General features: G+C 47.8%; 1 protein-coding gene across 1 annotated transcript in view; it reads right to left on the bottom strand.

Annotated features, from left to right (window-relative positions):
* The window catches only part of DCST1 (DC-STAMP domain containing 1), a 249,222-nt gene that overhangs the window by 123,484 nt on the left and 100,203 nt on the right, over positions 1 to 25,535 (bottom strand). Inside the window, exons 11-12 of the mRNA XM_085637022.1 lie at positions 23,769 to 23,912; positions 12,152 to 12,273 (exon numbers count right to left, since the gene is read on the bottom strand). Coding sequence (XP_085493148.1) covers positions 12,152 to 12,273; positions 23,769 to 23,912 — 266 coding nt within the window. The remainder of the gene's footprint in view (positions 1 to 12,151; positions 12,274 to 23,768; positions 23,913 to 25,535) is intronic.

The following is a 25,535-nucleotide window of genomic DNA, read 5'->3' as shown; positions in this document are numbered from 1 at the left end:
AATCACCAAAGATGACTGACACAGGATCAGGAAACTGAAGGCCGAGCTGCGCACAGGAGACACACCCTCAGCAGGTGTTGACGGCCCGTTGTGGTGACCAACATGCCCAAATACATACCCAACCATGGACTTCATGCACAATAGAGATTCCAATCCATGAAGAACTGCATGCATGTTGCTAAACTACACATAGACTCATATGCACAATCTTTGACAACTATGCCAGAGATGCCGCATGCAAAGTGGCAAGAGACCTGCATTGACAGAGATGAGGCACCTTGGAGGGTGAGGAACACCTTTATTACTCAGGCTCACACCTAGGGAAATGAATCAATATGAACAGACTCACAGGTCATTTGGCTGAACATGGGGGACCCACACTGGACACCCCCTTCACAACACAGATGCTGTAAATCCAGTGAACTGGCACACAAGTGAAGGGGGTGAGCCAAACACCCCCTGCTGCACACGGAGAGGCTGCAATTCCCCATTGATCCTCTTATGGGGATGTTCCACACTATGTCCACCCGTAGCATCCTGTATGTTTCAGTGGGAAGTTTTACACACATTGATGCCTTCATCAGAATCCACAATCCCATTACAGATGACTGTCACGAAGGGTGACTATCAAATCATGGGAGTTATGCAACATGTCATGTGCTCCATGGTGAGTCGACAAGTATGCATAATAACACAACATGCATAGGAGCAGTGCCCACACATTCCAAACACCTACCACCCTCAAAAAGCCTTGCAGCAATCCTTACCCAAAAAGACTTTTCACCATGTCCGTGCATGGGACGCTGATTCAGCACACGTTGCAATACTCATGAGGAATAGCAGGAGGCCAACGATGACACAAGCAGACAGCATGCGCAGCTACCTGGGGATGACAGACACACAAGAAGTCATTGACAAGATTGTCATCCGCATGCATGGTCATTTACTCTACAGGAATAAGTTTGTAACCATGCTAGTTTAAAATTGAGTGTCTCACCTAAAATGTGTGGAATGACATCATCACTCGAGTTTCACATCTGAACACACCTCTAAGTCACTTAGCATACAGTCAGCTGGACACACACATTGCAACACATGCCACACAAGGCTCCAAGCGTGCACACTCAGACCCAGGGACTCACCATCATGAGAAGAAGTTGCGTATGAGCTGACTCCGGATGTCCTCCTCCTCCTCCTCACTTGCCTCGTGACCAAGCCCTTCATCCTCCACGGGTGGATGTTCCTGCTCATCCGGATCCAGGATGAGTGGCACTGCCTTCTCCACTGCCATGTTGTGCAGCATGCAGCACACGAGGAAGATTTTGCAGACCTTCACCGGTGCATATGGGAGGGACCCGCCTGTCTTGTGAAGGCACCGGAATCGGCTCTTCAGGAGCCCAAACGTCCTCTCAATCACTCGCGTCGTCTGCCCATGGGCGTTGTTGTAACGGTGATCTGCAGCTGTTCTGGGGTTGCGTAGAGGCGTCATCAGCCATGGCATGTTGGGATAGAAAGAGTCCCCTACATGGAAACATCATGTAAATAAGTGGGTCAGGAGATGCCGTAAGATACAAAGATACCGCTAAACACAGGACAAACAGAGTATACCCACCTACAAGACATGATTGTTCGTTGTGCAACCGCAGCATCATTTGTGGCACCCTGCTACGCCTCATGATGTAGGCATCGTGTGCTGACCCTGGAAAACGTGCACAGACATGGGAAATCAGCATGTTAGGTAGACACACCACAAGGGCATTAATAGAGTGATAATGTTTACGGTTGCAATAGGCTACCTCCTGTGCCTGTGGTGGTACCAAAGCCACATGTGTCCCATCAATGGACCCAATTACATGGGGCATTCCTCCCAGGGCATAGAACTCACCTTTGACACCTGTCAACTGCTCTCGAGTCGGAAAATGGATGAATTCATCCAGGTGCTCCAACATGGCTTCTAAAACATCATGCAGGACGTGGCTGAACATTGTCTGTGACATGCCACCAACATCAGCTATGGTGAATTGAAACGTACCGGTAGCAAAAAAATGTAGGGCTGCCATCACCTTCATCTTGGGGGTCAGCGCAGTAGGATACCTGTGTCGCGGTTGGAGGTGTGGTTCCAGCTTTGCGGTCAAGTTCTCAATCAACTGTTGCGAGTAGCGGTAACATCTTATGCATGCACGTTCCCTCATGGCACCCAAGTCTGGCATTGGTCGGGGGAGAGGCGGTGCCCTGCAGAAAATTGGAATGAATAACGAAGAGTGAGTACATAACAACATCAATGTCAATGAACTGAGCACATGCTCAACTGCTACTACACATCTGCTAAATACAGAGTCTGGTCTGTGCAATACATCCAGGACACGTATGCCAGCCAGGTGATACTCCTACGAAAAGCCAGCTACACCCATTGATTGTCAAGTCTACATGACATGCCCTGAAACGAGCTGTGGGCCAGTGTAAGTGAACAGCCAGAGAGATCACAGGAGTGACATACATCCACATATCTTCATTTGAAGGATGTCATCTCATACAGACAGCTGGCGGAAGCTAGACGCACAGGTCACATGGAAGGTCGAATGTACAGATCACACACATTGCGATGAAGGGGTACACGTGAAAACTGAAAACACAGACATTGAGACAAAGCAGATATGTCCTCATGTCGAAATAACATGTTCGATGCATACAGACACACGTTACGTGGGATTCCATATGTGGCATGGTGTGCGTAGATGTGTGCTATGCCCATCTACACACCGTCACATGTTGGATGCAGCAACAGCAGATGCAGTTGGCGGGACAACAACAGCCAGCTCATGGGAACACATGACATAGTCACATCGTGGCACGCTGGTCGTTAAATGTCCGTTATCAGTGTCCCTGTCCCTGGCATCAGGGGACATTTGCGGGTGTTGGTGACTGTGCCATACCAGTGATGCTGTGCTTGACACGTTTGTACTACATGCACACATGTGCAAAGTGTGAAGGGGAAGTGTGCCACATAGTGCCCCATCACACATGACATGTGTACACAGGTCATCACACATCTATTGTGCTTAAACATGAGGAGACCTGTGCAATATCACTGCCTGACACACCTAGGCCCTGCACATGCAGGACTGCAATGACAATGACTTGATGTACAGCCTTGTGCGAGTCTGACACCTCCATTGATTACGTGTGCGCCCCCTATCACCAGTGTAAGCGTGTGAAACGCACCGTACACATGCTCTGAGGGCGTGGGTACGGTCCGTAGCACTATAGTAGTGGTGCTGTAGGAGCACACGTGTTACGGGCCGTACACACATACGTGTACTGCCTTAGTACACGTACGTGTATGCACTAGTTGTACACGTACATGTACTCCCAGTGCCTACACGTACGTGTACAACTAGTGCGTACACATATGTGTAGGCACTGGGAGTACACGTACGTGTACTACCTCAGTACACGTACGTGTACGCACTAGTTGTACACGTACGTGTAGGCACTGGGAGTACATGTACGTGTACGCACTAGTTGTACATGTACGTGTAGGCACTGGTAGTACCTGTGTGGGGATTTGAAAATTACATAGGGGACAAGTTATAGGCCCTAAATGCATGCTGGTTGTCATGGATACCGAGTTTTCTGTTCAAATTGTTCCATCAGGTGGCCTTGGAAAGTAAGTTGGCCATAAAATACAATGTTGCAAAGTGGTTGTTGACTTGACATGATGCTGCTAATTTGAACCATGCAAATGCTGTCACTGGTGTATGTTTAAAGGGATTGGAGGGATTGGAGGAAACGTAGGATGATAATGAGTCTGACCAATCACTCTGTACTCCTGTAAATGAAAGACCCCAGCAAGGCAGATATAAGTCAGGCCAAACCCATGAGAGGGCACTTGCCTGCACAACCTTTCAGTCAACACCAATGCTGCTGTCTGTGCTTCCTCTGGCACCATGTCAAGGTCTGTGGAGAGGGCCCAGCCTTTCACCCAAGAGGAGAATGAGGCATTGCTTGATGTCATCCTCCCACAGTACCCCAGCCTGTATGGGAGACCAGGGGAGCAGGTGAGTGCTGACTCCACTACCTTTGACTGTGCCCCTTTTTTGTGACTGTCATTTCTGGCATTGTGTCCAAGTGTGACAGACATGCAATGTTGTTTAGAGTGGGTCCCGGGGGGGGGGGGAATGGTGTATGTCTCTCATGCAGAGCATGATGTAGTTCATGTGTGCACTCCTCACTTGCATTGTGCTTACTGTGACATTCACTGCATAGTGCATGGCACATTCAGCCTGGCTAATCCTTTGGGCCACTTTTGTTCTATAGTCCTGAGGTGATTCAGTGGTCCCCCCGGTGTGACAGGTGACTGTACCCACAGATGTGTGTGAGTTGAGTGGAGCTGTGGTGAGAGTGTCCAAATGATGTGTACACCCCCTGGACATTGATGTGTGTGAATGTTCCTTGTCATGTGGGTGAGTGTCTATGTGGAGTGTTGCACCACAGCTGCATGGAGGAGGCAACATCTCTACCCATCTGATGTGAGAAGTAAGCCGTGCTGTGTGTCTGACTTGCTGAGCTAGCCCCACACCTGTGACACCCCACAGGCAAGTGGCACATGTGCAGAGTGAGGTTTGTATCCGCTGTTGGCAATGGCAGGTCATTGATCTGTGCCTGTGTGTGTCTGTGTACTCTGCTGAGGTTGCGTCAGTGGCCTGTGGCATGTGACTGCTTTGAGGTGCTGTCCATCAGCCTGGTGTTGCTTGTGATGCACAGTAAGTGCCATGATCAGGGAGTGTGTCGCACCCCTCATGCCTCCTGTGTACTTTCAATGCCATGTACTGCATTGGGGCTTCCACAGAGGCTAATGTCCCTATGACAAAGGTGCTATTCGTTGGCAGCATACTATGCCCTGTTCAACATATCAAAGATTTTAAAATGTGTGTCTCTGTGACATGGAGCAGGTGTAGTGATGTTGTCTCACTTTGTCATCCTCACAGGTAACTGCCTTCGAGAAGGGGGAAGATATGGAAGCGGGCCGTCAGGGCCGTGATATCGGTGGAGGGTCGCAGTCGGCGCCTAGCCCAAGTGAGGAAACGCTGGCAGGACATCCGGTGCTGGACCAGGAGGATCGCCCGGGTCCTGCTGGAGGACTCGCCGCCACGGCGGGCGCCAACGCCTGACCCACCAGATGAAGTGTGTCCTGGCGGTGGTCTTCCCTGAGATGGATAGGCAGTTACAGGAGAAACAGCAGCAAGGAGGGGATAGGTACATGTGTGTTTGCTGTGTGTCACCAGCTTTGGGAAGTGCTCAGTCGCCTGGATACACTGCCAAGGTTTATATGTGCAGTGCATATCCTGTTCCCCAAAGTCAACCGGTGCTGTTATTCCTCCCTTCCCCTCCTTGACATGTGTTCCCTGGTCTGTGTGTAATCCCTATTGCACATGGTCATCTAGGCTGCCAGTTAATCCAAGTGCACACTGCTTTCTGCATCATGTGTGGGGGTGGTCTGTGACATGTGTTGGTACCTTGCCTGTGCCATGCCCTGTTCAGTCATTTGGGGGCCATATTTGTTGGCACTGATGCTGAGTCTCAACATAGGAGTGTGAGGTTTCAAATGAACTGACTTGCAGCATGCATGACCGATGTTGTGGCCTCAAACATGATGTGCATGAGAGGGAGATATGCATAGTGCCGGGACGGTTGCTCATGTTACAGTCAGATCATTCCAGGACCATGGAGCAGTGTGCCCACTACAGTCCCCTGAGACACCCTTGCCTCGGAATCATGTGTGTCATCCAACACTGTGCCCATTCTCTGTGTGTTCAGCATAGGTTGGCCTCTGTGGCAATGTTCCCTGGCCTCATTTCTATTTATGTAAAGTGTGCTACATGTGTCCACTGTACAGGGTGACCCCATTTGGCTTGTGCATACTCACACTGGCCAGTGCCTGTGTGTCTATGTACAACTATCTGTTGATGTTTGTTTGTCACAAATATGTGTTGGCAGCCTCACGAGGTGATGTTGAGTACATTTAGGAATTCTTGATGCACATTTTAGTAAACCCAGATGAATAGGTGTAACTTCTTGATCTGTCTCAATCACATTGTCTCAGGTATGGGGGGTTTGTGCGGGCAAGGCCTACATGTCCAAACCTTATGTCTCCTTGCCAGGTCTGACCTGTGTGTGATAATTGTCTGGACAGACACTCAACGTGCAGTGACCCAGTCATGTTGTGCAGGGTTTAATGTTTGTGCTTTGCAGCATGTGTCAAAAGTTAAAATACATGGTTCCTGCTCATCCATATTTGGCACCAGTGTGTGGTCCAGATGCTACGTAGTTTGGTCTTTGTGTGCTCACATCTGTGTGGACATTTTTGGTTCCCATGAGGGTGTCACCTCAGTGCAGGTGCCCCTTATTCCGACACAATTGCAGGCCCATTAGCTTATGCATTGTCCTGTGTTTGGACATGTGTGCCACTCCACATGACAGGCAGTGGGTCAGATGTGTTTCCAACTGTGTCATCATGGTACGGATGGCCATGTGACAGGTGGCATGATTCAAGTTGTTAGTCAAGAAGTGTTGTACCTTGGCACTCACTACACTTGTCAGCATGTCTCAATTTTTTCAATGCTTGACTTTTATGTTTTGTTGTGAAGGACAATAATGTGCCTGCATGACAGATGTCTCCCAAGGAAGTGCACAAGAAACCACCTTTACACTTTCCGGGGACACGCTGGCACATTTAAAAGAAAGGCACAGTTCGAATAACACTTGTTTTGCGATTATACATATACATGTTCCCACAGTGTGGTTGTATTTGGGTAAGTCCTTGGTTGTTGCTGATACCAACTTACGAGTGTCAAGTCATCCAGACCGCCGTGGTGCCATGTATATGTACTTGCTGAAACCCCATTACTTCCTAACAGTGGCTTATTTGAATAAGGCTGGCAGCTCATACAATGACTGTAAATGTAGTTTTGGGTGCACCTCCTTGTGTGACTTCTTTTATACTGGCACATATGTGTTCTGTTCACAAAGTGGCACATTCACACTTTCGGAACATGTAGATTGTGAAAAATGTTGTGATTCCAAAGGGATCACAATGTATTTCGTTTAGGTTTACAAAGTACTCACAGGTCTCTGTGTGTGGGGACACCTTCAGCATTGAGGTCTGTTATTTGGCCTTGGGTGCACCGATACTGTTTTGTTCACAGTGAACAAGAGGTAGCATGCCTTTATAGTCTTGCTGTGGCCAACTTTTCCCAGACACTAGCTTCTCAGTATAATTCGATTACAAGTTATTTGATGTTGTGTCCTAATTTTCCTGATTTCCAAGTGGCATGGTGGGTAAACCAACTGGGGAGTGCAGGGCTTACATATGTGCGGAGTATTCTAGATGTTACTCATGATGCATTTCCTGATGTGCACTGTGACATATTTTGTTTGGACTCAGGTGTCAAATGTATACAGGTGACTGATTATTTTCTGTATCTCCACCTTGCTCACAGCATCATCGGAGAACACCGAGGGAGACACCTGCACGGACGTGGAGGAGGGATCCAGCACCGGTGCCACCACTGCTGGCGAGTCTGCGGGAGCAAGTGGCACGGAGGGCGAGGGGAGTCAGGCGGAGGACCTGTCTGGTGGCGACACCGACTACGATGCTGACGGGGTCCGAGGCTGAACTCCTCGAGGGGGCGGAGGCTGCTACAACACCTGGCAGCAGCACAACATCGGTCACCGCCTCCTCCATTTCCATCACCGCCCTCCCAGTTGCTCCGGTCCCTTCTGTCCGTGCAGGGCACCACCATGTCTCCTTCGTGCCAGGCACCGCACCCCCTGCCCCTGTCCCTCCTGCTGCCCTCACTGCAGAGTCTGTGGACATTCAGCGGGAGTTGCAGGTTGGGCAGACATCGATGCTGAATGTCCTCAATGGCCACACCAGACTGCTGACACAGATGGTGTCGTTCATGGAGGGCATGTCAGCAGCGATGTCTGACCAACGGATGTTGCTGAGGTCCATGGACTCTTCACTGACGGCATCAGTGAGTCTCCTGCAGCGCTTCGTCCCCCCCCCTACCCCTGCCCCATCCATACTTCCCACTTCCATGCCTGTCCCATGCACACCCAGACATTCCCAAGCACGCACCCCACCAGACACAGGCAGCACACCAACACGTAAGGGCAAGCGCACACCTCCTGGCACGCACACTCAGGGGGATAAAGGCACACCCACTGGGTCTGGGGCACACAGGCATACACGCAGCCAGAGTCTGAGTCTGCATGCCTCACTACCCAGTCCCTCCAAAGGCACTCCCCTGCCCCACAGTCTGACAAGGAGAGCTACTTGGCTGTGCTAGGCCTCAGCCCCACTGGCTCACCAGCCCGCAAACAGGCAAGGCACTCCACGGGTAGGGAAGTTGAGTCCCCCCCCCCTGTCCACCCCCTCCCCCAGTAGCACTGCACCCCATCCCTCCGACCCCCCCCCTCCCTCCTTTGTGCCTGTGGTTTCTTCGGGTGCAGGGGATACTCTGGACGACCTGGCAGAAGTGTGCAGCGCCAAGCTCACCTCCACCTTTGGCGCTGCCCCACCCCCTGTGGTGGAGGCGTCCATCCCTGCACCACCACACCTACCCTTACACCTCCTGTCCCTGCGGTGCCTGGTCCTTCCCCACATGATGCCCCCCCCCCCCCCAGTCGACGAACCTGAGGGTTCTAATGTGCAGGCAAGCTAGGGGAGACGCGTGGCCATGTGTCCCCCCAAAGGAATTCTGATCTGGACTGGCCATTGGCCTTTGTAAATAGTGTCCTTTAATCATTTTTAATTTAATGCTGAATAAAGCATTTTCTTTTTACTTTGAACACTATTGCATTTCAGGTATTGATGTTGGTGCTGATGCTCCAGGAGTTGGGGTTGTGGTAATGTGTTAGGTTTCAGGGAAAAGTGGTAGTCTGATGCTCATGGGGTGGACCATGGTATCTGCGTGCCATCACAAGGTCTCTGCAAAGAATCTTTGGTCGTGTATGCTATTTGTGTTTGGAGACATTGTCCCAAGGAGTGTTCCTTCCTCTGTGGCACCTGACATCTTTCCTGCAGGGAGTTGCACAATTGTTGTGCTGACCTGTGTCTACATTTCCTTTGTTGGTGACGGATCCCTTCAACTATGGCCATGCCTGCTCAGCAATGTCTCCGGCTGCATCGTCTGTGCCATCCTTGGTAGTCACTGTACTTGTGTATTGAGTATGTTGCCATGCCTTCATGGAAAAATTGTCCCTTTTCCGAACTATGCATGTGTGTAATCCCAGCCTAGCACACATATGATACTTGTTCTGCAGGGTATTTGGGCACCTGACTCACAATTGTGGGCATTGTATCTGTGGGAACTCCACCCTATTCCTTCCATGGGAGACAACATCTTGGTGGCTGTCCCAGCACCTGTACATTCCTATCAGTCCTGGGATGTGCGTGACAGTGTGTGTGTTCCCTTTGGCTCTCTTAGTTTAGTAGGCATTGACATGACTATACAGTCTTGTGGCATGATCTCTGTATTGTGCTGCATCCGCCTGGGGTGGGTATGCATGTGTCATTTGTCCTCACACCCACATGTGGTGTGTCATGTAGTGGGGGAAAGACATCCATCCTCACGGGAGTGGGACACTGCTGCCAGTGATGTGTTGTAATGGCACTATCAACATAGTCGAAAATGAGGGATGCGTACATACACCCATGGAGTTGTGGTCATCTGATAATGATGTACACACCCCCATGTCTCTGTCCACTGCTGGGAGTCCTCTGCACCCACCCCTCACATGTCTCTGTCCACTGCTGGGAGTCTTCTGCACCCACCCCTCACAAGTCTCTGTCCACTGCTGGGAGTCCTCTGCACCCACCCCCATGTCTCTGTCCACTGCTGGGAGTCCTCTGCACCCATCCCTCACATGTCTCTGCCCACTGCTGGGAGTCCTCTGCACCCACCCCTCACATGTCTCTGTCCACTGCTAGGAATGATGGGCACCCACCCCTCACATGTCTCTGTCCACTGCTGGGAGTCCTCTGCACCCACCCCCATGTCTCTGTCCACTGCTGGGAGTGATGGGCACCCACCCCTCACATGTCTCTGCCCTTCTGGGAGTGATGGGCACCCACCCCACACATGTCTCTGCCCACTGCTGGGAGTCCTCTGCACCCACCCCTCACATGTCTCTGTCCACTGCTGGGAGTGATAGGCACCCACCCCACACATGTCTCTGTCCACTGCTGGGAGTCCTCTGCACCCACCCCCATGTCTCTGTCCACTGCTGGGAATCCTAGGCAGCCACCCACCCACCGCCCGCACCCTTGGTGCAGTACACTGCTGTCCTGGGCATACACACACCCCAATATACTGGTTATATGCTGCATCAGGCCCTATGACAACATTCGTGGCGTGTGTACGCCTTGTATCACAAATGTACTGGTGCCCTAGGGGTACGGGTGATGCGGTCCGTACCCCGCATTCATAGGGTGGGTACGGTCTGTACCACGCGTACCCCTACATCATCACTACAATGGTGATACGGACCGTACCCACGCTCTGAGGCTGTGGGTACGGTCCGTACCACGCGTACCCCTACATCATCACTACAATGGTGGTACGGACCGTACCCACGCTCTGAGGCCGTGGGTACGGGCCGTACCACCATTGTTGTGGTGATGTAGTGGGTACGCGTTGTACGAACCGTACCCACGCTCTGAGGGCGTGGGTACGGGCCATACCACCATTGTTGTGGTGATGTAGGGGTACGCGTGGTACGGACCGTGCCCACGCTCTGAGGCCGTGGGTACGGTCCGTACCACGCGTACCCCTACATCATCACTACAATGGTGGTACGGACCGTACCCACGCTCTGAGGGCGTGGGTACGGGCCGTACCACCATTGTTGTGGTGACTGGTACGTGTCCACGTCCACTTGCGTTGTGGCGGTACGCAGGGATTGGTGGACACGCCCCCCGAAGTGACCAGACCCTGGAGGTAATGTATGTACAGGATATATTATTTTTAAATTGGGTAGGCGTTATGTTTCCTGCCCCTCGCCCCCCCCCCCCCCCCCCTTTGCCCCTGGGTGTTGTTTTGACCTTCTGCGGTGTGCACGGCGGTTTCGGTGCACCAGGTCGTAGGCTAGGAGGGCCGGGATGACACGTAGGATGGGGTCCATGGCTATCCGTCGCGTACCGGTTCTCCTTCTTCGCGTCGTCCTCAATTTCCCGGGAGTTTTAGGCTGCTGTAAAAAATAAGCCGTGCGGAGTGACGTAGGCACAAATCGTACTAGCTGGTCCGTAAAACGCTGCCTGACTCCGTCCGGACGTCACCTACGCGATGTCCCGGATCAGAATTGTGAGGTTTTTTTCGCCGTACGTACATTTTTACGATTCGTACGGAAATGGCATTTCTGTACGAATCGTACTTGCTGCTTTGTAAGGAGGATTTCCCGGGTACGAGTCGTACGGAGAATACACTCCGTACGACCATTCGTACCCGGGTTTTACAGGATCGGAATCGACGCCCTAGTGTTGGTTTCCCACCTCACTCTGCCTGGCTCCTTAGCTTTCAGAATCAAGGTTTGATGCTGATACATTATAGAGCAATATGGAATGGTATCACAATTTTGTGCTATGACGGAGCCGGCATGTCACAGGCTTTTGACTCTGGCCTTCCCACTGCATGTCCAGAGCCAGAGGTAGCAATGGGTGGCCACCAGAAGCTACTGCTCCCATTTGTGATCCTTAAACAATGTCTCTGATCGACCATTTTCAGAACACGGTTTGGAAAGAGGCACAAGGGAACAGGCTAATGTGACCAAGAAGGAGAACAATAAAGGGGCCAGCTGGTGAATGACGTCACAAAAGGTCTCAATACTGAAGCAGGCATTATCAAATAAAGGAACAGTCTGGAATGTCTATTGTTGGTGATACAGAACTGGATGAAGAGAGCAATCTTTCTCTACTTGGGATGGGCCTTTTTAGACAAAGCCAGACAATGAAGGGCAAAAGTTCACTGGGAAAGTGTGTGTGTACAGAATCAAGGGGAGACAGCACAAGAGGTGAGGAGAAAATGGGAGATTTGGAAAGCAAGATGAGCCAGTAGCAAGAGAAAGGCTCTTTTCAGGGTATAAACCGTACCTTCATAGCCATGTTTATCTCGAACTGAGAGGACAACTTGTTCACAGTTGAGTCAACATTGTCATAGGTGGTCCCGAAGTTTCCTTCCACCGGAATCTTGGACTTGCACCATGTGGTCATCACTTGGGTGGGCAGCGGTATTAAATAGAAATGAAAAAAAACTTACGTTGTTAAACAAAATTGCAAAAACACAGACAATTTGCTGTCTTTACTTCTTCCATTCTGTCACTCTGGGTAAGTCACTGTAGGTCAGCATCTATTGTGCCACTTACAGGTGATTTCAGTATGTATAGATGGAGTGTGTCATTTCACAGTGGACCACATTTTATTAATTTTTAAACTCAGGATTGGCCCCTGGAAGTCCAATTTCATCCTGTCACTCTGGTAGCCCCTATTGAACTTTATTTATTGTGAAACTCACGAAGGGTTTTTGTAAACCTTTCTTTAAGGTGTCCACTCGTCACTCAGTTGGCCCTTGTACCTTCCTCCTCACTGTGCCAGTCACCGTTTGTGATTTGTCATGGCTTGACACTCTGGTCCCTTGGGTGTGTTCATATGTCCTAGTGTCACTCACATTCTGCCCATAAACTCCTATTTTTCAGTGTACCATTGAGCTATCCTCTGCTCGCAGTTGCTCATTGGGTCACTCACAGAGGGCAGCTGTTCCATGATGTCACTTCCAATTGGCCACTACATGTTGACTGTGTTATGCACTGTTGTTCTCTTGTATTTCTATATTAATTGTGTCACTTTAAGTTGAATCCAGAATAGCTAGTTGTGTTTGGGGACCCGCACAGCAAACCACCGGCATCTCACCTGCAACACGGGGGGGGGGGGGGCTACAGCCCCATACTGCCCTCTGCTGCCGCCGCGCCCGGAGGCGCTGACGTTATCTTGCACGCCAGGAGGCCTTAAATTTCATTGCGGCTCCCGCTTCGTGGGACCCGCACAGCAAACCACCGGCATCTCACCTGCAACACAGGGGAGAATACAGCCCCTAGACTGCCCTCTGCTGCCGCTGCGCCCAGAGGCGCTGACGTCATCTTGCGTGCCAGGAGGCCTTAAATTTCATTGCGGCTCCCGCTTTGCGGTGCGCTCCCGGGCCAAGGGCAGGCCCATCCTTGCCCGTCATTGCCAGGAAGAGGCAGGGCAGGGCCACCCCCCTTTTTCTTCGCTACCCAGTGCAAGTCTACCTGGGAGGGCGCAATCTTGACAAGGTATTGTTGTGGTGACAAACCCTTTTCCCCTCCTTATATTGTGGAAATATTTGATAATTGTTCGCTGCCTATTTGAGCGGGACTGCGCAGACCTCTGTAAGAACCATCATATCTTGCTGAGATGGGGAAAAGAAAGACCATGGAAGGGGGGACGGACGGTGGTACAGGTGATAAAACTCGTAAAGGGGAAAAGGCTAGGAAGACTCCAAAAACATTCTGACAGTAATTGTGTACTAGATCGCATTGACACACTTATTGAGTAATGTGAGGATTTGCTAGTAAGTGACCCAAACCTGCAAATGGCTACAGATAAGTCCCAGATCGGCATAGCACACTCCACCCGGGATAGCCCAAATAACTGCTCCACCATCCCCAATATGTTCCTTAAGCACAAAAAGGGTCCTAAGGAAAACAAGGATGAGAGTCAAACAAATTCTGGCAGGAAGGTAGTTCCCACTGTTACTGTTCCAAATTCCCTTGAAACTGTTGGTACTCAATTTTTAAAAACCGATCCTATAGTTACCTGCACAAATAGATACGCTATACTGTCCAATCCCCAGGGGGAGGGAAGCATACAGTGTTTGGAACCGCCATTGGCTAAAAGTGTAGAGCAGAGTGAAAATCAGGCTGGAAATCACACTCTAGATACACACGAGGTTATCCTTGCAGTTCATTTGCTCCAGACCGAATTAGGGTCTATGAAGGCCATGATGGAGAACTTAACAACTATGATTAAACTTTTGGCACAAGGAAGGTCTTCCAGCACTAATTGTCCAACTAGCAGCGCCATCACTTCACGTAATCAATCTCTAGCCCAGGCAAAATCATTTACCCCCCTGAGCCAGTGGGACACCAAGTATAGTAACCCCCATGTGTAGTGAGGTGGCCAAGCAGGACATTCCCTCCACAGTGATCCCTACTGGTAGTAATGTACCGTCCAACATTAAAACCACCACCGATTCTTTATTTAATGATGCATCTAGTAAGCAGCTTCAGCAGGGTAGGAGTATAAACACTGGCACACCCATAATTAAGCAGCGTGTTAATCACAAAGAGAGGGGGGGTCGTGCCATCATTAAGCCACAAAAAAAACACAGAATTTTTATGGTGAATGTGCCGAAGTTGGAGAAAACAAATTAGAAAGTGAAGATTCATTGACCAACAAGGCCATACATTGGATACGGCACGTAAGGGGTTGTCGCTCTAATAAGAGATGACATTATGAAAGCTTGTAGGCTCACCTCCCACTAACCCCTTGGACTGTACTGAATTTTTAGAGTGATGTACTAGTTGAAAACTTACTAGCACTTGAATATAGAACCTCTTCCCCCGACTACTCGTCTATCCAGTTTAGGCAGTCCCTGTCTGCTAGTAAGTCTAATATCTGCCAAGAGCAACTGGCAGTAGGGCGGATAGGTAGTTCCACTCTTGAATGTAATGACTGACTGGCGTGTCCAAACCCCGAGCTGGTAGTGTCGAAGTCTTGTTAACAACTAGGGAAAGCGATTCAATGGCGACTCTGAGTCGCGGAGATCATAATAGGCTAATAAGGCCCGTCCAAAGCTTAACTTTGCAGCCACTGGAACCCGTGGGTCCAAAAGGGTCTTGCAATCTTCCTATAGGGAATCATATAGATCCAAAACTTAGCGACCAAGCCTTTAAAAGGGACACACTGATATCGTGGAACGTTGCAGGAATCGGCTCCAAAATTTCATTTCCAGACTGGCTTGCTTTTATTGATCTATTTGTTATTTGTCATTTCCAAGAAACGTGGCTTTCAACTTCACATAATCGGGTAGGTTTTTTAAACTATTATGTGCCTGCAGTAAAAGGGGCTAAAGGCCGTCCCTCGGGTGGGTGGATTATATGGGTCCGGCAAGCATTAGGTATCCGTATCCAGGAACTACCTTCCAACAGCACCGACATCCAAGCACTAAGATTAAACTTGGGGTTGCTAGGGAATGTTGATATTTATAACATCTATGTGAGGGGAACAAGAGGGGGTAGGGCTCAAGTTTTAGCGGCTTTAGATGATCTCTTCGGCTCACACTCACAAGAAAGTAATATAATTATAGCCGGTGATTTTAACTCAACGTTTGAGCCACTCGCTTGTGAGGAATAGCTCCTCACCGAAGAGGAAGATGCTCAGTGGGGCATCCCAAAGCTGGAGCTTGTTCCTATAAAGAAATGGACAGAGCCGGTAATTCAGATAAACTCTATCTGCCTAGAGAAGGGGCTCAGGGCACCAAATGGTAGTACTTGCCATGATAGGTTGGGGTCCAATACATTTAATAACGGATTCAGTAAAAGCAGGATCGACTATGTACTTGTGAGTTTGAAACTTTAGCATACCATTGGTGACATGGAAGTAAGGGACCATAATCCCTTGTGTGTAGCTCTAAGTTGGTGGCTGTCCGAACAATTGTCCTGCAGAGAGGCCGAATTACACTCCCACGATGTAGTCCCCACGAATGATACGAGACGACTCAAGTGGTCGAGTATAGTTGAAAACCCAGGGTCCCTGGAAAAAATTGCTAAGGATATTGATCATGCCTTACTAACGCTGGATAGCGCATGTTGTTCTAGTATAGGTCTGGAGATTGTTACTCAGTCCCACGACAGTCTTTTTTCACACTTGAGAACTTATTTTAGTAAACCTCACAAGCCAAAGAAAGTAACTAACAGAAATCCTGCAGCTGGTACAGTAAAGATTGTCGGGAGACAAGAGTTTTACTTGTGAAGGCCATCAAAGGTGGCGAACCAGCCGCAGTGCGTGCAGCCAGGCAGGCATATAAAAACTCCATGGGGATAGCCAAACGCTCCTGGGACGAAAAAAGATGGCAGGATCTTAAAGAGGCTAGTAATAAGAAAGACTGCAAACAATTCTGGAACATTATAAAGTGGGACCGAGGGGGTGTTCCTGAATCACCACATAATCATGTTTCGCAGGAAGAGTGGGTTAAACATTTTAAACCACAATATGCATGTAGCCCACTAGAGTCAACTGGGGAAGAGACAAGCTATGTATTTTATGTAGATGATGCTTTTAACAGTAAAGATGTTGAGATAGCTCTTCGTGCAGTTGTTGGAGGGAGAGCTCCTGGCCCAGATGGCATCCCTGCTGATGTGTTCCTCTACGATAAAACTAGATGGTGAAAGTATATCATGCTACTGGCTAACGCAATTGCACAAGGAGCCCCAATACCGGACTCCAGGAAAGGAGCCAAAATAATCCCTGTGTACAAAAAAGGTGATAAATCATTGCCGGGGAACTATCGAGCCATTACCCTGATTTATTCATTACAAAAAATACTGGGGAGACTGATTCTTAAGAAAATTCAGGAATGGGTTGAGGAGCATAACAAACTGTCACCCTTGCAAGCCGGCTTCCGTGCATACACAAGTACCATTGATCAGGTGTTTTGTTTTGTCTTATTACACTGGAAAGTGGTGGTCCTGGGCAAAGGCAGCTTGTACGCTGCCTTTGTAGACCTAAAATTGGCTTTCAATCTTGTCACCCGTTCTATTCTATGGGCGACCCTTCAAGAACTAGGCCTACCCATTGACCTGACGCTTTTAAAAAGATTGCATGAGGACAACTACGCAAAAATACGTTGGGGTTCCCAGGGTCAGGTGACTAGCTCTTCCCCGCTGAGCGAGGGGTGCGCCAGGGATGCGTTATGGCCCGACCTTGTTCACTGTGTTTATTAATGGGATAGTTGATTGTATGACACATGTGAACACAGATGCCCTGACTTTAGCAGGGATTAAAATTCCGATGTTATTGTTCGCAGACGACACATTGATTATTTCGAAGACTCCGAGTGGGCTTGAATGAGCTTTGACAATATTTGAGGAATTCTGCTCTGCTTGCGGTCTCGAAGTCAATGTGTCGAAAACAAAACTTATGACTTTTAACCAACATGGAGTTTTTAAAGGTGGCATTTTAATGAATAATCATCCTCTGGAGCAAGTTGGGGAGTTCACATATTTAGGGGTGTATATACAAAACGATCTAAAGTGGAATCACCAGATTGACATAGCCACATTAAAACACCGGCAACTGTCGGGGACCCTATGTCTTGAGCACAACAGGTCCTTCACGAAACCTATTAGACCGGTACTCCAAGTATATGACGTAAAAGTGGTAAGTTTGACACTATATGGTGTAGAACTAAGGGGACTAGAGAAATTGTCTAAACTTAGCGTGTCAGAAAAAAGTTCCTACGGGGTATTACTAACCTCCCACAAAGTACGCCACTGTGCCCGTTGTTTTATGACCTTGGGAGAAAACCCCTTCTTGATACCGCAAAGCTACGTATTGTGTTATATTGGCGCAGACGGTGGACAACACAAGAACTGGCACCATATGCCGCGGGTTTTATGAACATAATAAAAGCCGACAGTTTCCACAAAATCAGCTGGCTACGTGGCGTCAAAGACATCGTAGCCAAAATTGGTATGTCAATGCTTTGGGAGGACCCTACTACTGCTCGTTTTCCACCAAAAAAGGTTTTAAAAGTATTGGGAGATGGTTGCACTTAATGCCCTAAGAGCTAGCAAATCATTTCTATTGGTAGGAACATTCTTGGAATTCAAACCCACTCCGAGTCTTGAACCATACTGGGACACTGTCACCAAACCACTAGCCAGGAAGCTTTATTCTCAGCTGAGAGCAGGCACACTGCCCCTAAGGTCTTTTACATCAAGGTGGAACAAAGCATGTGACAGCAAATGTCCAAGCTGCTTGGCCTGCACTGAATCAGTAGCACACATGCCATTTGCCTGCCCAGCTTATGAAACCCCTCGAAGGGTGTGGTTGAGGCCCATATGTAAACTCTTAGGGACTAGAAGAAGCCTGGTAGCCGAAAGAATCTTGCGTACCAACACCTCATCCCCAATTTTTCTAGCAGTTGCTATATATCTCTGGTGGATGTGGATAATCAGGTTGAAATCTAGCCTTATTTAAAATGTGTATGTAAAATAGAGTTAAAACACCTCTCTGGTTCAATGATTCTAGACATCTATATTCATCTATATAATACAGTTGTGTTTCTACTGCTAGGATCTCAGTGTTTCCATATTCAGGATGTATGACCTATTCACACATGCTTTTACAATGCATTCCTTTACAACGCGGGCAATACAACGAACACGTCGTTACCACGCGTTCCATTACAACGCAAGTCGTAACGACGACTTGCCTTAGGGAAGCGCTGGACTTTGGAATAGTATATTTTACTATTCCATCTCCAGTATGTGCAACAGTAGGGAAGGTGTTGGATTTAAAAAAAATCCAATAATGCGTTCCCTAAAGCAAGTGGTTGTAACAACTTGCGTTGTAATGGATTGCGTGGTAATGGAGCATTCGTTGTAGTGCCTGCGTTGTAATGGCACTGCGTAGTTCTGTTTGCATTGTAAACTCTGTTTCCCCTATATTCATAATTTTGCTTACAGTGCAGTCTTTTAAGTCTGTGTTGTGTTGCTCTTGATGAGTGCCCATGTGACTGTTATTTATGTCACTCATAGTTATCCACTGAATATTAATCAGTTATTTGAAACATGGAAAAATAAATCCTGATACATAACTGAAGACAGAGAAAGAGTAACAGAAAGAAAGGGTGCTATCAAGGAATGCAAACAGGTAGAGCAGTGCATGAAGATTAAGGAGCTGCTATAAAGTTTGGCAGGTCAATCAATCAGGGATTTGTGAAGCGCACTACTCACCCGAGAAGGTCTCAAGGTGCTGGTCACAAGCATGTCACTGCACAGCCTCCGCTTCCCCAGGTGCAATACCTTCCACCATATTTAGAGACACCAACAAGGAGGTGGGATTATCTGTGCTTTCGGTGGAGCAGCTGCCACGACTCTGCTGCACACACTGAAGCTTTGCCAAACATGTGCTATATTTTATGCGGGGTGGTGGGGGATGTGAAAGTGACAAACGACTGAATAGGGAAAATAACAAATAAATAAAACAACTTACCTTGCACTTGCTGCATCGCCGATGCAGCGAGCGAAAGTTAAGTGGTTTTATTTATTTATTTAATTTTCCCTATTCCGTCATTTGTCACTTCCTCCCACGCCCCACCGTGCTTCCCTGAATGAGCCGCAACTGGTTTAATGCACCCTCAATGCAAAGTTTTAAGTATTTCCAAAGCAAGAGTTTGTTAATAAAAATCAAAATTATATCAACACTAATACAGTTGGACTTTTTTCCCCAGTGCCTCGGATCCTTTCTCTTGATTCCTGTTCGGGACATATGTCAGACTTTCCTTGGCAGTCCCTATAAGGGAAAATGTACTTCGGAACAACTGCTGTAATAATGGGCGGACAGTCAGAACAACTGCACTAAATAGGACTGACTGTCTTATGTACATTGATTGACAGACCTTAGGTGGACGTGCCTTTGAGGAAAGATGTTCAACAGTAGAGTCAGCTGAGGCTGCACCATCAGAAGCCTACCTCCCTCTCCCCAGCTCCAAGTGGAGTGGGTGGAATCACAAATTTAGTGGACAGTGTGTCTTCCACTTTTTTGAGGATGACCTCTTCTGCCAAAAATAAATTGATGCACTGAGTATACAAACAATCTGTTCAAACAGGCAAGGCTTGCTTAATAATCACGCACTGAGAAACAGTGGATCAGCAATGCTAAAAATAAATGTCCCATGTTCACGGCGCCACTGGTTCAAGGTAGCCTGGCGGATGAGGGATGATGCCCCGAAACCGGTCCCAGGATGCTTGTTTCCAGTCCAGGGATGACCTAGCTTGGCAGTTCGGGCTGGACTGTTCCCATGGGAACAGGGTCAAGACTGAGTTGCATATGGTTGAGTCCAAACTGGGGTGGCTTGCTGAGCAAAAGAATGATGGATTAAACCCAGATCCTTGTGACTGGGGGTGAATGTTGCATTGTTCAGCATTCAGTCCCTTAGAGCAACTCTATTATAAGGAATCCTGACCAAATCTTTCCTGCACTGAAATCCTTGTTGATGGAGCAGAGGTTCATGTTCTGTGAGCATCCACAAGGCATATGGAAATACTTGCCCTCTGAAATGAGCAGTGGAATTACACCTACCAGTTCTATTCGAGCAGAACCCAAATAGTGTGTCAGCCACTATTCAACATAAGACATAATGTAGGAAATTGGTGTTACTGGTTGAGTGGGTTGAAACACTGCTCAAGGTGCAACCACAATTTCTTTGAGGGTGAAGTCACAAGCCACCCCGAATTAACCGATGCTTAACCGTCTGGTAGCTTGGCACGGAGCAGTCAGGCTTAACAGGCAAAAGCGTAAACTATTTATGCAGCACTTCAAACAGTAATAAAGTGAAAACAAAAAAAATCACCCACCAACCTAGAAAGGTAGAGTAAAAAAGAATACATTATTTGAGACCAAAACAACAAAAATTCAGTCAGTTGAATTGGAGATATGCAAATTTAAAGATTTAAGTGAAAATAGTGTCTAAAAGCACGTAGCACCAACAATGATTATCTGCTTGCGCCAGACCGGGAAAAAGTCTGGCTGATGTGATGGAGCGCAGGCCAGATATACAGGGACAAAGTTAGACCCACTGAACAAAGCACCTTAAATCCGGATGTGAAGCGTTGCAAACAGTGGCAGTTCCGATGAGCTATGGGCGGTGATGCGAGGTCCTGCGTCAAGGTACTTCATACAACGGCGGTTAAAGCAATGCATGCTCCTGCATCGAGAATGCATCGCAGCAGTGATTTTGAGAGGCTGCGATGCAAGGTCCTGCCTCTGGTATGAATCATGCAGCAGCGTCTCTAATGCAGAGCCCAAAAGACCACATCTGGGCTGCCAGAGCACCTTCGAGCTTACTTCTAAGGGTTCAGGACTGGGCTGGCACAACTTGGGCGGCAAGACTCCCATCCGACAGAGTACATGTGTTGGGTTCAAGGTGGTTGAAGCCTTTTCTATCCCTGAGGTTCTGATCAGGTGGCCAGCCAACTAACCCTTGGGGTCATTGGTGGTCCTCGGTTCAAGATGCTGGTCAAGTTTTTTTCACTCAGCAGAGAAGCAATCCTTCCAGCAGAGCAATCCTTCTGATTCTTCCACAGGTCCAGAGGTGTACTGAAGAGTTTGGTCTGAGGTTCCACTATTTATACTCTGTGCCAGCTTTGAAGTATGAGAAGGTTCTTGAGGTTTCAACCTTCAGAGGTGTTTGGAATTTCCTGCCTCCGGGCCATGTCCCCAGCTTGCATGAGGCACAAAAGACAAGTGTCAAACCCAGTGTGAGTGTGCTGAGGCAGAGCCTTTGTGATGTGCATCTGTGGTAGGTGACCGCTTTGCCCCTCTGTCAAGTTAGAGATGGCTCACCCTGCCAACACCTATTCCCCCTTTGTCTCACCGTCTGGGAGAAAAACACAAACACCAACTGCCTGCTACACCTAGTCATGTTACCCAGAATACAGACTGCAGGCACCAAATGGTTGAGACAAAAAATGCCACTAGATTCAAGCTAGCCTGGGTGATGAGGGATGATACCATGAAACCGGTCCCAGGATGCTTGTTTCCCGTCCAGGACGAGCTGGCCAGACAGCTCGGGCTGGACTATTCCAATGATGGAGCAGGGTCAAGACTGATTTGCATATGGCTAGTTCCAAACTGGGGTGGCATAGTTAGCAAAAGAACGATGAATTAAACCCAGATCTGTGACTGGGGGTGAATGTTTTGATTTGTTCAGCATTCCGTCCATCATCTGTTCTTTTAACTTTCTAAAAGTAGCATTTTCAGAATTGTGAGTTAAAGTCCGACTTTACCATTAACAAGGGTTTTAAATTACAGTTCCTTAGACACTGAACTCAATATTCCAACCTTCCCCCAATTGAAATTAATCATTAAATGTAATGAGGTAATCCAGTGTTATGCTATGGGAGAGGCAGGTCTTGCAGTAGTTAAAATACATTTAAGAGTTTTTCACTACTAGGACATGTAAAAGTTAAAAGTGCATGTCCAGCGTTTTAAATACCATGCACTATGAGCTGTTAAGGGCCTACCTAGTGGAGACATATGTATTAAAAAGGAAGGTTAAGGCCTGGCAAAAGGTTTATTTTGCCAGGTCCAAAGGGCTTGAAACTGCACACACAGGCTGTAGTGGAAGGCCCGAGACATGTTTAAAAGACTACTTAAGTGGGTGGCACAAGAAGTGCTGCAGGTCCACTAGTAGCATCTACTTTACAGGCCCTGGGTACATGTAGTACCATTGTACTAGGGACTTACAATTAAATGTACCTATTGGGTATAAGCCAATAGTATCATGTGTTAGAGAGTGAGCACATGCCCTTTAACACTGGTTACCAAGTCGTAAGGCCAAAAAAACAAGTTCAGCAATAATGGAGGAGTCTGGCTAAAAGTTTGGGGGGAGACCACTCTATGGCTGACAGGTCTAATGCATATGCAGAAAAAAACACATCCGTATGCAGATGTTTCCCCTTTGGAATGCCCTTAATCAGAGTTTGAGGTCTCTCCCAGTGCCCTTCTCAAGAAACATCTCAAGCTGACATTTCAATGGAAGCCTTGACACTGCTGCTGACCACTCCCACACAATCCCAGGGATCAGCTCTGACAATCATAGATAAGGGTATGCAATCCCAGGGTATCGTTAAGAGAACCACTATCCAATCGGATATTGATCAAAAAGTGCCAGTTCGGCCAATCATTTATAACTGTGTGATATTCCTGCTCAGAGTGTGTCAAGAGAACCATTTTCAGATCAGACCTTGATTAACAAGTGTCCAGAATGAGTCAGAAGCTAGCACGTTGCATTTAATAATATATCAAAATAAATAAATATGCCATTGTCACTCATTTGACGCCTATGCAACTATGTTCATTATGTCACTCAGTGTGGGTCCATGTACGTTTAAGTTCATTGTACCATTCATTATTGACCTATGTGTTTGTAAATTTGAGTCTGTTAGGCACTTGCATGGCAATAGGCAATGTGTCATTCAATAGAGGGAAACAGCCACTACAACGCGGGCATCACATCACAATGCCCTTACAACGCGGTTGTTACAACGACCGCGTTGTTACCACTCAATGCCATTACTACGCAAGTCATTACATCGACTTGCAGTAGATGGCGTGCTAACATTAGAAATAGTATAGTTTACTATTCCAACACCTTCCCTACTGTTACGTAGGCTGGATTTGGAATAGTAAATTATAAATTTCTAATGTAGGCACGCCATCTACTGCAAGTCGATGTAATGACTTGTGTAGTAACGGCTTTGCGTGGTAACAACACAGTCGTTCTAATGACCGCGGTGTGATGACTTGAGTTGTAACGAGTCATATTATCAGTAGACCTTTGAATGCCTATGTTTAACATGTGAACCACAGTTAGCCCCTTTGTGGCTCGTTTATTGTTACTCACAGTGCACCAATTTACAGAGGAACTTGAACTTCATGGGTAAGCACAGCAAGTGGTTCAGGAGGGGAAGCCAGATAGTCCGCATGCATTTGTCATGCTTCATGTCAAACCAATCGCGGCACCGCCTTTCAGCCTCTTCTGCAATATCTGTAAGAGAAAACAAGCCAAGGGTGAGGCCTGAGGTCTGCTCCATCTTTTTAAGGCTGCCTGCTTATTGCAGAATGGTGGGCTGTTTGGGGCAGAGGACCCATGCCACCTCTTGATGCTCTGGCTTTAAGTGCCTAGAGGGTAGAGGTTTAAAAGATGTTTTCTAACACTCATAAGTAGTTACAAACTGGAGGGAGCCCTATACATGCTAAACAATGTAGCAGAAATATACACATCTGATACACAGAGATAAAACACAGTGAAAACGGACAACACTACTAAACCATAAATATAAAGGCATGGGTTGAGAGTGACGACCACGAGACCTGATGCTCCTCAAAAACACCATATGGGGCCGCATTATACATGCGGCGCATTTTCCTTCATTGCGCTGGACATACCTATTAAAAGGTGAGCCCAGCGCAATGAAGGTAAGTGTGCCGTATTATGATGAATGTGCTGCACTTAGGGCAGCCACGAACTGGCACTCCCCTTGGGGCAGCGCATTCATATGAAAAACAGAGTGGCTGCTTTGAAGCGGCTGTGTGTTTTCACAGTACAGGCGGCAAACCGCCTGCACTTTTAAAGGGGATTATAGATCCCCTTGAAGGCGGGCGCAGTCAGTGACTCCAGAGGGCTGCTCTTCGGTGGGCGCATTGACACTGCGCCACCTTTAAGTGCACTGTTAGTGTGCCTCCTGAGAGCTTCTTAACCTCTGTGCCTGCTTCTGTAATACAGCGCTGAGACAAATTCTCTAATTTTCATGAGGCACGCCCCCATGCAAATTAAGGAATGCCCCCTGAAGACAGCGTTGGTACTTTATGTGCACCAGCGCTATTGGTATTACGGAAGGGGCCGCACAAGTGTCTGCTGCCCCTTCTGTAATACCAAAGTGCACCAGGGGTGCACAAATCGGGCGCAAACACCTGTTGCGCCCTGGGTACTTTGTGAAATACTGCCCCTGGTTGGGAAAAGGCAATCACCTGGTTTTTAAACACTAGACCTCACCAATGAATAATCTAAAAATACTGAATCACTAGTTACATAAAAACAGTGGCATGTATTAAAAACTTCCACTAGGGAACACTTATTGCCTGCACGGTTTTGGTGTGGTACTGGCCAAGCAGGTACAACCCGATATGTTTCGCAAAGACTGACCTAATGGCATGGGAGTCAATGTCTTGTTAGCTTTATCTTCACAAAAATATCAAAGGTTACAGGGACGTTATAGTTCGGTTCAAAGTTTGCACACACAAAACCATAGAAATTTAGCAGTTATAGTTATACCAGATAACTATAATTCTTGCCCTGAGGTAAGTATAACTCGCGCGCTTGCCATGCACAGTTTTTTCATCAATATTTTTATTACAAATGTTGTAGTGATATTATCAGTGATGTCATAGAAGATGCCATGACCGATGTAATATGTGAGGTAATTAGTAGTGCATGTGAAGGGCGTGAGTTATAATTACCTTAGGGGACGAGTTATAGTTACCTGAGATAACTAACTATAATAGCTGAATTTTTATGGATTTGTGGGTGTAAAATCTGAATTTAACCATAACGTCCATGAAACCTTTGGATTTTTAGTGAATTTCTAAGGTTTTTTAATGCTATTTCACA

This window comes from Triturus cristatus, chromosome 12, assembly GCF_964204655.1.
Source record: "Triturus cristatus chromosome 12, aTriCri1.1, whole genome shotgun sequence".
Classification (NCBI taxonomy): domain Eukaryota; kingdom Metazoa; phylum Chordata; class Amphibia; order Caudata; family Salamandridae; genus Triturus; species Triturus cristatus.
This window is presented reverse-complemented; position numbering and strand designations above follow the sequence as displayed.